Genomic DNA, 14,222 nt, shown 5'->3' with positions numbered 1-14,222 from the left:
GCAATGAGAATAATCAGCATGTGATTCAGACTAATATTTTATTGTCTCTATTTGATTAAATGACACTAAATAATGTCACTAAATAATGACACTGAATAATGACTTGTGTCCCCCCTCTCTCTCTCTTTGCTATTTTCAGTAGAGCATGCACCATTTTGAACGTGAATTTTCGGTAAAGTAAGCTATACTGATTTTTCTAACTTTAAAGATGCTCTGTTTCTGTCTGTGAAATGGGACAGTGTGTCTAGATCACTGAAGTGGTGAACAAACAGGAAAGCTGATTGGAGATGATTTCCTTGTCTGGATATTTAAATGAAATACAGCATCTTTAAAAGGCGCCCCAATGACTTCATTTACATTCATTTCATTTTCATCATGACCTTCAAAATTTTCATTTTCCACTCTGATTTTAGTTTTAAAATACAGCCCTAAAACCTACACATCAACTGCATGGGCATTTTGGTATTTTAATTTTGGAAGCCAGCATCTCACAGTCCTGTTGTTGCAAACGTGCTGGTTCCTTGTTACTCTGATGAAAGGGAAAGGACGTTGGGCAGTTGCATTCCTGGTCACAGGGAAACCACTTACTGGCTTTATAACTGATATTAGGGAAAACAGTTCTTTTTAAAGCATCCTGAATAATAATTGTGACATGAATACAGCCTCCCCATCTTTCTGAGGTAAAAGCAAAGGCAGTTTCAAACAGCTGGGGGCTGCCTGCTTCGGGGGTCGCTGGCCTCCAATTCCCTCTGAGGGTCGCTGGTTGGTCTGAAGGCCAGGTGGTCTCCCTTCCCGAGTGTGGGGACCACGAAGGAACCCAGATCCGCAGGCGGGAGTTGACTGCCCACTGTCAAAGTTGGCCCAGGGAAAGGGACTCTCAGAACTCCTTTTGACACGGCTGGGGAAGGTGTTTCTACCTGGATCTAACCTATGATCTTGCTGCAACAGTCTGTGGCCTGTTTCAGGGCCACTGCTGGGCTGCTAGGCTCCCACTGGGGTACTGCGGAGGGTGGAACAGTTAACTCTAGGGGTTTTTGTCTAAGAGAAGGTGAGATTGGACAGATCATGACTGACCTGGTTATCACTGTAGATAAGCTGTTTTTGAGCGTTCCTCCACCTTGAGTGTTGGAGGCCAACATTTTTGAAAGCTAGATCCAGTTGGCAGTCATTCTGCTTTGGAATTTGGTGGTGTCCACTACCTCGGGATGGGGCTTTAGGAAGCCTCTGGAGGGGCACTCACTCACATCTGGGGAGTAGGGGAGCTCAGGCATCAGGCAGTTGTCCCAGATTCATCACAGGCCCAAGAGACAACTCTGAATTTGGACGCTGGTAACATTTCCGCGCCGTCCCCCCCCCCCCCCCCCGACATTATTAGCCATGTGTTACAGCTTAAGTTCCAGTGAACCTTTAAAGGAATTTTGTGGACCATAGAAAAGGCAAAAAAAGAAAAACTAAAAAAGGACAAAAAAAATCAATGGGACCTGTAATTAGACTGAGAGTCCCTAGGGTGTGTGTTTTTGCCTCCTCCAAGGTCAAGTGTTGACCTGGACCTCCCTGCCCGCCCCCAACCTTCCTGAGGCTTCTGAGCTGCTCCTGGGCCTGATCCTATGTATAGAGATCTGCCTTGGTTGTTGCAGGCCCAGTGAGGAGAGGCGGACCTCATGGGACATGGGGCCCTTTACGATTGGTCTGGCCCTCTGTGAGAGCACCTCTGGTGACCTTAGTTTTTTCCCTTTGGATGAGCAGACACTCCTTGCACAGCCCCCAGCAGCACAGGTTACCCTGTGGCACTTTGGACAGTGGATTTATTTATGCTACCTACATATTCAAAGCAACTCATTTAGACAGTCTTAGCCTTTACTTGGGAGAAGGCAATGGCAACCCATTCCAGTACTCTTGCCTGGAAAATCCCATGGGCGGAGGAGCCTGGTGGGCTGCAGTCCATGGGGTCGCTGAGAGTCGGACACGACTGAGCAACTTCACTTTCACTTTTCACTTTCATGCACTGGAGAAGGGAATGGCAACCCACTCCAGTATTCTTGCCTGGAGAATCCCAGGGACGGGGGAGCCTGGTGGGCTGCCGTCTATGGGGTCGCACAGAGTCGGACACGACTGAAGTGACTTAGCAGCAGCAGCCTTTACTTGGACAATGAGGGTCTGTTTCCTGAGCACCACCCCGTCCCCAAACTGTGGTAGTGAATGTGCACTTCTAATTTTGAGTGCCAGGTAGTATTGAGGCCACAGTCGAGGGTTGGTTCTGCGTGAGAGCCGAGCAGGTTAGTTCTGTGCCAAGATGGCAGCCTGTACCAAGTCTAGTCCCTGAGGCCCATCTCTAGCCTCCCAGAGTCCTGGGCTAGAAGGGTGGCTGGTCTCTGGATAGTCAGTCCCATGCCTTTAGTGGGACAAAGTGCTGTTTCAGCCCTGTCTTCTGGTCTGTAACCCACCCTGACGCTTCTGCCGGGGTCAAAGCCCAGAGCTGGGAGGCAGAAATGCTGGCGCTCATTCAGGTACATGTTGGGCCCTCCAGGTCAAGTCCAATTCTGCTGCCCTTTTTTGGCCATTGGCTGAGAGTGCTGGGGAGGGGCGCTGGGAGGGTATTGGCATCCACTCAGTCCTCTGGGCTCTGCACTTGAGTTCCAAGAGGCTTCAGAGGCCATCTCCCCTCCTGGTATTTCAATGGTCACTTTCCAAGAACACCCTTCAGAGGAACGCTTATATGACACACCGGTTTTCCCTGTTCTTCTCATCTCCACAGTCATGTCAGGTTGCAAGTCCTTTTTTATCTCTGTAACCCTGTAACACCAGGCTGGGAGCATCTTCCCATAATCCACCCTGGCATACAACATAATAGAACTTCATTAGTTGTCATTGTATAGAACCAGTGAAAATGACGTTTTGTTCATCTGTCTGTGTTCACTCTTTATTTGTATTGCCATATTATTATTTGAGAATTTCAAGAACTCCAGAGCATGAGTGTGTGTATCTGTGTGATTCTTTAATTTCAGCTGCCTTTAGGTTTGGGTAAAAGATGTAAAGGAAGGTAAGTGGTTTTCTATGAAATACTTTAACCATGGCTTCTCACAGTTGGTAAACAAAGGTTGCTCTTGCTGAAGTACGTTATTGATGGTCCTGAACACCCATCCATATAAAGTCAAGTTGTGGCGGGTATGTCCTCCTGTTGCCACCACAGCTGGGGAGGCGGTGGGGGAGCCACCCAGCAGACTGTCTTGCTGGGGTGGCCCTAGGATAGGGCAGAGGGTGAGGCTGGAACAGAGGTGGGGCCACAGGGAGCTGCCCGGGCCACAGGGAATGGGGCAGTTCCCTGTAGCACAGGCAAGTTCTTTGAAGCAAGGCCTTTTCTGAACCGAGTGTTTATTTTGTTCGAAGAGGATGAAATTCATTTGTTGATTTAAAAGTATACAATTCAAGTGCACAATGTCTGTGTGCCTGGAAGGAAGACAAGAGAAGTTTCAGATACCTGTTCAGTTTCCTTCTCCTTGCCCACCAGGGTAGAGCCCGCCATTCCAGTCTCCCCCAACACTTCAGCAAAGATGTAGGGTTAGTGCATTTCTGTCTTGTAGGGTTGGCTCCCAGTGGATACAAGGGTGTTTGAGGAAGACGCCTCCTTGAGAGTGCCATTGTGGGAGAAAGTCCTCTGTCCCTTGCTGAGCATTGCTGACAATTATCAGCATTTTATATTTCTTTCAGGCAACCTAGTATATTCAAGACAGATGGAAAAAAAAAAAAAAAAGACCCTGAGGAGCCCATAACCCAGCAGACGGTGGTTCCTTGCTGAGAATCCTCATTTGTCATTTCATGTTAAATCACATCCTTCAAATACAGTGTGCTTTGCAGCAGCTAAAGAACTGTTCATCCCTTTCTAGTAATCGATATTTTAGGTAGCCCAGCTGTGCATACAGATGTCTGTCTTTCATTGCTAGCTCAGGAGTAGGTGGAGCTGTATGGAACCTGGAAAAAGTAGGGAAGGGAACCTTTCTTTTGGGATCATTTTTAAAATCTGGAAATTCATCTATGCAGAGAATGTTACTGTGTAATTTTATGTAATCTGTGATATTTGTTTAGTCTTTTCTCACATGAGTGTTAACTTGCGAGAAATGGCAACTTCAAAAAAAAAATCACACAGTTACAAAGTATCTCGGCCCCTCTGAGGGAAAATGTTTGCAGTCTTCCCCAAGTCCTTTCTGCCAAGGACTGAGCAGTAGCACGTGTGCAGGGTGCGTGCAGAAATACTGACTGTCCCTTCTCCTCCACAGGGATGTCCGCGTTACCTCCACCTCCTCCACCTCCACCTCCACCAGCAGCAGCTCCCTCACCTCCTTCGAGCACAGAGGCGCCCTCACAGTTTCCACCCCAGGCTGTGAATGGCGTGAGCCGAGGGGCCTTACTCAGCTCCATCCAGAATTTCCAAAAAGGAACTTTGAGGAAAGCCGAAACCTGTGATCATAGTGCTCCTAAGATTTGCTAAAGCTTCGTGTTTACACTCGGAGGGAAAAGTTCTTTTTTTTTTTTCCCTTTCACCTCCACCCCCTGAAGTACCCTCCTTCTGGATGAATAATTGCTGAGCCAGTACAGCCACATACGACTTTGCAGATGCTCACATAAGGGGCTTTTCAAGAGAGAAACACAGTCTTCAAGTAGAATGAAGTCAGGCTGGCATTGCTGCCTTAAGAAATATTTTGCTCCTTGGTTACTATCGGAATCTGGTTCACCCTCTTTTGGTGGGCAGCAGCATATCAGAATCAATTATTTCCACCAACTGAAGGAAATGGCCAAAAAAACAAAAACGATGACAATATTCAGTCACCGAGGTGAATGGCCTTGGTGTTACAATCCGTCCCATCCCACTAGACAGCTCCTAGAACTGTTCCTCTCATAATTTCTCTATTCTAAAGCATTTTCTGGTTATTTCTTAGATAAAACTGTTTTTTGCTACCTTTAATTACATCTTAGACATTAACACCATAGCCCAAAGCATAGTGATGTCGCTGAGAGTCAGAGAAGCAACCGAGTTCTTCATTTCCCCCTCAAGTATAAGGTGAAAGTTCGCAACATTCTCTCAAGTTCAATCAGGAACTCCATTGTGGTTACAGAACTCAGGGCTGCTATAGGAACTACTCTAGGCTCTTCATTCCTTTTAGTTAGTACGTGTTGAACAGACAAAAAAATGTTAACATCAGGAAAAGCTCTTGCCAATTCAAGGATCTTCTTAATCCTTAGCATTTAAGTCAAGTTTGGGGTTTGTGGGGGGGTCATTATTACAAGTAAATTTGGCATCTATAGAAATCAGTTCTGATTTTTAAAGATTTATCCAAATATATCATCTTTTTAACATTACTCATTTATTAGAAAGATCCTTTATCCTATGATTTGCTTAAACCCTTAAATAAATTGCACTTTAAAGGATTATAAGTAATCCATCTAAAAAAATCAAGTTATACCCATCAGTGTTGGTTACTATGCAGAGAGAATGTCATTGTGTATAGTTTCATGTAATCTGTGATAAATGTTCAGCTGTATTTTTTATTAAAATAAACTGTGTCAAGAAAATGTGTTGTTTTAGCTTGGCTAGATATTTTAATGCGAAGTTTTTGTACCACTTACGTGCTTCTGTAACTAACTTACATCTATCTTTTCCATCTCAACTTCTGAGGAGAGCAGTGTATGGCAGAATATTATGTTTTTTGGCAGTGGGAAAAATACCTGACATGGATCTTGGTTTAACTTTGAAGAGAACCTACTGGAATTAGGCATCTGAAGAATCGGTGGGCAAGTTCCTGTTGTAAGTAAGTGATGCAGTTTAGGAGATTAGCGTTTAGTTCCTGATGGCACTAATTTCTTAACAGAATTTTAGGACTTCTATGCCACATTAATTATCTCAAGAATATAAAAATACCATTAGTCATAGTTAGGAATTCCTTTATTCCTTATCAAAACAATCTTAACAGTAAATGTAGATTAAATGCTTTTATTTTTTACATATAAGTTATCCTTTTTTGGATATATCTTTCATCAGGACTCTGCCACATTTACACCATGTTCTTCCAGTGAGAGGGTAAAATTGCACATGAATCTTATTCAAAGAACATGGTACTGTAACAGACCAAAAAAATATGTAACTTAGGAGAGTGGAAAGTTTTACCACAAACACATTTAAACTTCTTCCCAGTAAAAAAAATCTGTTGTTGCTTCAGAGATAACTTTATGAATTAAAAGGTCTTATGGGATAATCCAGATGAAGAGTCAGCAAGTATTTTAAGTAAATTCCAATGACCTGAACTTCAAGTCCAAACTAGATATTCAGTGTTTTCTTTATTGCAAATATGATGTCCTTAACCTGAGGTACAGAGTTGTCTTCTAGAATCTTTGCATAAGGCATAGGCACATCGGCACCAGTGACGCGAACTGCAGGAGCATCCAGGAAATTGAACGCGGGGCCTAAGAGGGAAGGAGGTGCAAGTCAGAGAGGCAAGGAAAACCAGCTGAGCACCACCACCTCAGCACAGCAGGTATGGCTGCCCCAAGAAGGGAAGTCTGAAATCTATGCTAATTACAAAGAACTGTTTATGGTTTTGCTTTTTTTAATTACCCAAAGGAAAAATAGCAAGCTGACAAGTTGAAAATTTCAAGTCATTTGATCATCCCTAGCTTTTGCTTGTTTTGTCCTGTAATAAACAGTGTTTATTACAGCTTAACTCTTCTGGAATCAGTGTCTCTGAAATACCTTCCATGATCCTGGCACAGATTTCAGCTCCTACTCCGAACTGTGGCCAGCCTCCTTCCACGGTTACAAGGTGATTGGTCTTCATGACACTGCCTTCTATTGTTTCAATGTCCATTGGCCTGATGGTTCGCAAATTTATCACCTAGACAGAAAATACAGTAAATAGCTTTATAGAGCCACTGCCTCACAAATACATTTTATCCCCATAAAGCCACTTCCCTTATGTGTGCGTTCTCAGTCGCACAGTTGTGTCTGAGTCTTGACAACCCCATGTACTGTAGCCTGCCAGGCTCCTCTGTCTGTGGGATTTCCCAGGCAAGAATACTGGAGTGGGTTGCCATTTGCTACTCCAGAGGATCTTCCTGACCCAGGAATGAAACCTGCATTTCCCATCAATCTTTGAGTCTAGGGAAATCTGACTATGTCAAAAGGGGAACTAATTAAAACTTTATCTCTACTACAAGCAGCTCTGTTCACTTACAGAACTCACTTGTCCTCCCTTGGCTTTAACTTCCTCCTCATCAAAATAGTAACTAACACGTGACTGCTTACCAAGTACCAGACACTACAATAAGTATAATTCCACAACCACCCTGATGGGACAGTAAATATTATCCTCGTTTTATGGCTGATGACACTGAGATTTATTAAAGTACATAATAACTTGCTCAAGCATAACCAGCAAGTGGTATCTCCTGGATATCAAAGGGTTAGACTCAATGACTTCTAAGTTTTCCATTCTCCCAACCTCCAGCTCTAAGTTTGGATCTTAACTTGATAAAACAGATACTAAAAAGATCCAGACGCTAGTGTGGTAAAAAGCTAGGTGTTTAAAAACCAAGTAGGTTCCCACTGTTAAGCTGAGACAGAACTAAATGACAAAGCAAGATTTTATATCTAATTAACCTGTTAACAGAATTCAAACTCATCTTTCTGGGTCTCTTTAAATTTAAAGGGATCTTTCTGATTCTTTAAGAACATGTGTATGTCCACTTACCTCACATTCAATTCCCTCTTTAGACAGTACTGTTGCAGCTTCTAAGCAGTGGCCCACAGGTCTTGAATGAGCAACTATAGTTACGTGTGTTCCTGAAACAAAGTTGTCACAGATCAGAGGTCAGGTTGAAACCAAACACACTGTCCTTCTCTGTAGCCAGCTGTGGTTCTTGTTCATTTGTAAAATCTTAAACTCAACTTCATTCCAGTGAGATGAGGAACGTGATAGCCTTCCTGGAAATGAAGTACAAATCCACTAGGCTCGGATTTAGAAAAGCACAAATACGCGGTGCAGTCAGGGCATAACACACTTTAAACTCATCCTGTAATTTTCTAGTCAAAGTTAAGGCCAGTAACTTCTAGATCGAGTCTGATCAACATAAACAGAAGGAGCAGAGTGCTAATACTGTTGAAGTATATACTGATTTCACTTACCTTGCCTTTCTATTTTGGCTTTTCCAATAGGGATCAGAAAATCTTTTGACTGAGCTTCTGAAGGAAGTTCAAAAGGTACTCCGTACATCAATTCATTCTCCAGCACCACCACTACAATATATAAATATTTAAACCAGCGTAACCACATGACTAAGAATATCTATAAACACAATCTATTCATTCTGTGAGACGTTTCACTGTGCTGATTAGGAAGCATCATAGTGTCCCGTAGCCTTATGGATGGCTTAGATACAAACGTCTATAGTCTGGTCAATCCTGATTTTACCTCTGGGGTTAAATCAGTGTTATAGGTGTGTAGTAAATTTCTCTCATACCTAATTGGCCCCCATATAGTCATAGATAAGAAAAACACTATTTTTCCCCTATGTTTACGACATCTGAGATCTCTAACATATGTCTATGCCTAACTTAATGGTCTTTAATGGTTCCTTCCATGCAGATATTTCATTTTAGTACTTTAATGTTCAAAAGAGATGCACGACACACCCCTCTACTGACCTGGGTTGTTATCCCGAATGGCTGATTTAATAAGCCCTTTTGCATCCTCTGAACTCCAGGGGCTGACCACCTTTAAGCCTGGGCAATGCCCATACCAGGCAGCAAAACACTGTGAGTGCTGGGCAGCTACACCTGCTGAGGCGCCATTGGGCCCCCTGAAGACTATGGGCACAGACTGAAGGCCCCCTGACATGTAGTACGTCTTGGCAGCTGAGTTTATGACCTGGTCGATGGCTTGCATAGAGAAATTGAAGGTCATGAATTCACAAATGGGCCGTAACCCAGCCTGTCAAATCAAAAATGTTGAAAAGACGTTGAAAAGACTGGAAAACATCAGTTTAGAGTGGCAAATAACTACTTTGCCCCCCCAACACTCAAGCAATGATTTTAAAAGGTCTTGTTAAAAGAAACCCTTTGGGTGAGATTCACAAAGAAGACTACATACCATAGCGGCACCTACAGCAATTCCAGCAAAGCCCATCTAGAAAGTAAAATGCAAATATAAGTAAAAACCCACAAAAATTAGAGTAGTATCCTTTAACAGACATGCCCCTCCAAGGTCTGCTTCCTGATGGAAAGCTTACCTCAGATATGGGAGTATCTATGATCCTCTTATCTCCATATTTCTTCCACAGGCCTCGACTAACCTATAATTAAGCAATGACCCATTACTTCTAATTGTTCTGGGGGCAAATGACCACCTCAATTCTGTATAGTGGTTGTTTTTTTTTTCCTTACTTACCTTATATGCCCCATCGTACTGGGCAACTTCTTCCCCAAGGAGAAATACCTTCTCATCTCTTTCCAGCTCCTCATCCATGCCTTGATTTATAGCCTCACGAACTGTCACCTGTCACAGGCATGGGAAAGCAGTCAATAAACTACAGGATTACTTAGGATACTACTGAGATTCTCTCTTGACCTAGGCTGCCCATAGCACACGATACAAAAACCATCAGTAGAACAGGCTTCTCTTTAAAAGTTCAAAGAATTTAAAAAGTAACATTTCTATTGCTCATTGCCAGTCTATGATTAGATCTATGAATGAAAAATATACTGAACACTTCCCTTTTTAATATTTACTGGCTGCACTGGGTTTTAGTTGCACATACGGGATCTTCCCGTTGTGTCACGCAGGATCTTTCATTGTGGCTCACCGACACAGCAATTGCCATACAAGCTCAGTAGTAGTGGTGCACAGGCTCAGTTTTCCATGTGGGATTTTGGTTCCCTCAACAGGGATTGAACCCACGTCCCCTGCATTGCAGGGTGGATTCTTAACCACTGGACCAGCAGGGAAGTCCCCTTTTTCTTAATGACTACCTAATCTTGAAAAATCTGCTTGCTGGCCAGACCAGTTCACAGGTGCTTTCCTAAGTAGAGAGTACACTGGATAATTTTATTTCCACATTTGGTATACTGTGGGGCAGAGAACAGTCAAGGAAGCCTAAGTAATACTACATACTGAGCACTAAGTGCCAGACACTGCCAAACACTTTGCCTTCAGGATCTAGGAATTTCTCAACTATAAAGGTTGGTAGAATCCTCCAGTAACAAAAATGAGAAAAGAGGGAAATTCCTCATAAACTTGAACACAGAATTACCATATAATCCAACAATTCTAACTTCTAGATTTTACACCCCAAAGAACTGAAAGCGGGGACTCAGATAATTGCACATCAATGTTCACAGCACCATTATTCAAAATCCAACAGGTGGAAACAACTCAGGTGTCCATCAATGGTGAGTGGGTAAGAAAAGGTGGTATATGCCTACAACGGAATACTATTCAGCCTTAAAAACGAATGAAATTCTGACACATGCTCCGACATGGATGAACCTTGAAAACTTGGTAAGTGAAAGAAGTCAGACCTATAAGGAAAAATATTAAATGATTCCATTTATAGGCCATCCCTGCTGCTGCTGCTGCTGCTGCTGCTGCTGCTAAGTCGCTTCAGTCGTGTCCGACCCTGTGCGACCCCACAGACAGCAGCCCATCAGGCTCCTCTGTCCCTGGGATTCTCCAGGCAAGAATACTGGAGTGGGTGGCCATTTCCTTCTCCAATAGGCCATCCCTAGAATACATGAATTCATCATCACAGAAAGTGCCGAGAGGTTAGAGGTCACCAGGGGCTAAGGGAGAGTTACTGTTCAATAAGTACAGTTTCTGTTTGGGACGATGATAAAGTTCTGGTGGTGAATGGACGACGTGCTAAATGCACTTAGCGCCACTGAATATACAGTTTAAAATAGTAAATTTTGTTATGTATATTTTACCACAATAAAAAATTTTAAGGGGAGGTGAGGGAAGAAGTGTCACGTCTTGTTCCCTCAGATCAGCCAGCTGATTCCATTAAGCCTCGCATGGGTGACATGCGACCCCAGCCTCTGCCCTGGAACCAGGGGCCCCTCCCGGCCCGACTAGAGTCCGGGCCAGTTACCTGCAGTGCAGCCGGCGCGGTCCGGTGGAACCGCCTCCTCAGCAGCCCGGAGACCTGGCAGGGAGAGAGAGAAGACGCTCAGAGGGCAACAGAGTGGGCAGGGGTCGCGCAGGGTCATAGCAAGGGAGCCGTTGCCTACCTGCTCAAGGGGTTTCCGCACCAACACAGCAGCCACCGCCATCTTGGCCCTGTCCTCTAGCCGCTGCCAAATGACAGCACGGGAGGGCCGCGGACGAGTCGGACCCCGCTCCCCCGCCGGCGCGGGCCAATGGCAGGGCACGACGCCTGCGTGCCCCGCCTCCCGCAGCGCGTCATGGGCCGAGGGGGCGGGCCGAGGGGGCGTGTGGGTGGTCCCAGTCTGCGGCGGCCGGAAAACAGCTAGGGAGCGCAGGCGGTTCTTGGCGCTAGGGCTGCACGTCCGGAGCGCGTCCGTCCGTGTTGGTATTTTAGACGCGGGGACCGAAAGTCAGACGCTGAGGAGCGTAACTCGAGGCCGTGAAAACTGCAGGCACAGAAACGCTTTGGTACGAAGCAGCACTTTATACATAATCTGGTGACTGGGTATTTACAGTCTGACAAGTTACCCTGGAAACACTGTCTTTTGGTTCCTTAGAATGTGAACTGGAGCTAGCTTTCATGTGTGCCAGGCATTATGTTAAGTGCTTTATGGCTCACTTTATTCTCATAGGAGCCCTTTCAGGTTATTAGTATTATTAGCTCTATTTCTCAGATGGATAGAGTGAATGAAAGGGATTGGTTAAAGGAGCCAGAATTTGACTTTACGACTCCTGACTATAAAAGGTAGTCTTTCCCCACTGCTTCGTAAAGCGGAATTTGGGGTCCCTACCTGGGAGGGAGTTACAACAACCTGCATTTAGAGAGGGCCTATCACCTGAGAAGAGGGCGTCAGAGAATGAGATGGCTGGACGGCATCACCCATACAATGGACATGAGCTTGGGCAAAGTTTTGAGAGATGGTAAGGGACAGGGAGGCTCGCCGTGCTGCAGTCCGTGGGGTCACAAAGAGTCGGACACGCCTAGTGACTGAACGTAACCTGTCTAGGGAAGCCTCTGGAAGCTTTATCTCATTGGTCTCATTTCGACTTGGGGGTGAGGGGAACGGGTCAGGTAGGACCTCTGGGGACTCCCCCAGCCCTCGCTGTTATCCAGGACATTTCAGAAATTTCTGTGAGGGCTGCGAGCTGCTGCTGGTCTGCAACCTGAGAATCTGGGTTTACTGTAAGGGCCCCGAGAAGCCAGTGCAGCGGGGAGAGACTAGGTCACAGGAATCTGGTTGCTAAGTGAGAGTGAGAGGAGAGGGGGGAGGGCAGAGGCAGGGAGACCCCAGGGAGTCTTTGGTAGAGAGAACTGGAATAGAGGACAGCTTCAGCATGGAGAGGAGGTGACAGGTTTAAGATCTGTTTGGGACTGGAATCAATAGGGTTGCCATGAGGGAAGGGGAAGAGTTGAGGAAGATTTGGGTCTTCTTTGTTTTTGTTGTTGGATGGGTCGGGGAAGGGAGGCGCCTAGATGTAGGTGAGAGGTAAGACTATTCTGAATAAGCTGTATTTAGACAACTGGATCATACTCAGGTTGAATGTTTGGAGCCTAGAGCTAGAGGCTAGGTAGTGCTAGAGAGAGAAATTTGAACACAGCTGCTTGGGCATGGCTTTTAGTCTCTGGGCTTTCGCTTCATCATCTTTAAAATGGAAAATTTGTCTCTTAAATGTGAAGTCAAGACGTTCTGTATTCCTCACCTGACATCATTGCCTAGTCCCTTCAGTCTGTGGACTGAAATAAAAACATACAACGTGAGAGCTGTGAGATTCGTTTTATTTGGGGACTTAATGAGGACTATACCCCAGGAGACTGCTCTCAGATAGTGCATAGTGATTTGGAGAAGGGTATGCAGTCTGGCACACATCTGGGTAGAAGATTACTGCTAGTCATGAGTAGATATTTTAGTTAATGATTTTTAGTGCTTTTCCAAGTATGGTGAGATGCAAGAAATTGGGTTCATAAGCTTTTCTCCTGAAATTATCTGAAGGCCTGTTTTACCAGGTTTTCTCAGACCTTGGAGTGCCTCATTTTCAGTCTTTGTCCTCAATTCTTTCAGGGTATGTTGATGGTCAGCAGTGGCAGTGGCTAATAACTCAACTGTTGTAGAGCAAAATGGCAAGCAACGGTTTTTACTTGTGAAGTCCTTGACAGGAAACTAGTACTTCTCTGGCAGCCACACAGCATCCTCGGGAATAGCCTCAAATTTGAGATATCACCCCTCACTGGTTCCTGGGTTCTGCTTAGAACAAAAATATAAGTCAGTGCTCTTGCCTGTCTCACCTCTCCCACCGTCCAGCACTAAAAGATTTCAGAAGTAAAATTACAAAGCAAAAGGAGGTATTAAGGTAAAGGAAGAAAGGCCTAAAGAGAAACCAAAAATATGGACTGTGATGTAGACAGAGGACAGTATTCCTGGACTTTATTCACACAGAGATCCTAAAAAGCCAGGAATCCTGAGACTGTGTAGCCAGCCTGGCCACTTGAGTCAGAATGGCAGTAGCAACTCCAGAGGACTCAGCTGGCCTCAGGTGAGAATTTCCTTTAAAATAAGACTGCAAACAGTTCAGACACATTGAATATCTTTATCTGTATATATACATTCCTTTCAAACTCTATAAATGGCCAGTTTGGGAAAACCCAGCACAATTTTATGTTTTGGAGTAAAAAGCACAAAAGTTGGAAGTGCTAAAGTATAAATCCATAATCTTTTTAAAGAGAATCTACATTCATAGGCTCACTGAATTTTACAGAAAAGGATTGGAAAGTGTAAGTTGGCTAACCACTTCACTCTTGCAATTAAATCTTTCCAAAGTTCCAGGAACATTTGTCCTCCAGTATCTTTGGGCTGTCACTCATCAGAAAGTCCTTCATCCAAAGTTTCAATCTCCACAGGGTTCCACAATTATTATTATTATTTTGGTCATTGCAATCAGGGTTTATTAAAGATTTTTCACTCCAGCTTTTTAGCTATAACTTAAACACATTAAAATGCACATTTCTACCACCTCAGAAGTTCTCTCATGTCTCCT

General features: G+C 44.4%; 3 protein-coding genes across 13 annotated transcripts in view; 2 read left to right on the top strand and 1 right to left on the bottom strand.

Annotated features, from left to right (window-relative positions):
- The window catches only part of PXK (PX domain containing serine/threonine kinase like), an 88,241-nt gene extending 82,673 nt beyond the window's left edge, over positions 1 to 5,568 (top strand). For 2 of the 10 annotated variants that reach the window (XM_061397424.1, XM_061397423.1), the window contains exons 19-20: positions 3,016 to 3,040; positions 4,275 to 4,461. In XM_061397424.1, coding sequence (XP_061253408.1) covers positions 3,016 to 3,040; positions 4,275 to 4,461 — 212 coding nt within the window. Of the gene's footprint in view, positions 1 to 139; positions 178 to 3,015; positions 3,041 to 4,274 lie in introns of all 10 variants that reach the window. The other 8 variants (XM_061397422.1, XM_061397419.1, XM_061397421.1 and 5 more) reach the window with 5 other exon arrangements.
- A 352-nt stretch (positions 5,569 to 5,920) lies between these two features.
- Positions 5,921 to 11,415, bottom strand: PDHB (pyruvate dehydrogenase E1 subunit beta). Its single transcript, XM_061397436.1, has 10 exons — positions 11,273 to 11,415; positions 11,134 to 11,187; positions 9,435 to 9,542; positions 9,277 to 9,339; positions 9,138 to 9,173; positions 8,693 to 8,978; positions 8,174 to 8,284; positions 7,740 to 7,831; positions 6,743 to 6,884; positions 5,921 to 6,456 (listed from the first exon to the last, which is right to left on the bottom strand). Exons 1-10 carry the CDS (start codon positions 11,312 to 11,314, stop codon positions 6,311 to 6,313), a joined length of 1,080 nt encoding a protein of 359 aa, XP_061253420.1. The 5' UTR covers positions 11,315 to 11,415; the 3' UTR covers positions 5,921 to 6,310.
- Positions 11,416 to 11,481: 66 nt separating this feature from the next.
- Positions 11,482 to 14,222, top strand: part of KCTD6 (potassium channel tetramerization domain containing 6) — a 47,983-nt gene continuing 45,242 nt past the window's right edge. Inside the window, exon 1 of one of the 2 annotated variants that reach the window (XM_061397425.1) lies at positions 11,482 to 11,657. The gene's annotated coding sequence lies outside the window, so the exon portion shown is untranslated. The remainder of the gene's footprint in view (positions 11,658 to 14,222) is intronic. The other variant, XM_061397427.1, reaches the window with a different exon arrangement.

This window comes from Bos javanicus, chromosome 22 (genome assembly GCF_032452875.1).
Source record: "Bos javanicus breed banteng chromosome 22, ARS-OSU_banteng_1.0, whole genome shotgun sequence".
Taxonomy (NCBI): Eukaryota; Metazoa; Chordata; class Mammalia; order Artiodactyla; family Bovidae; genus Bos; species Bos javanicus.
The sequence above is the reverse complement of the archived record's forward strand: the minus strand, read 5'-3'. Positions and strand labels throughout refer to the sequence as shown.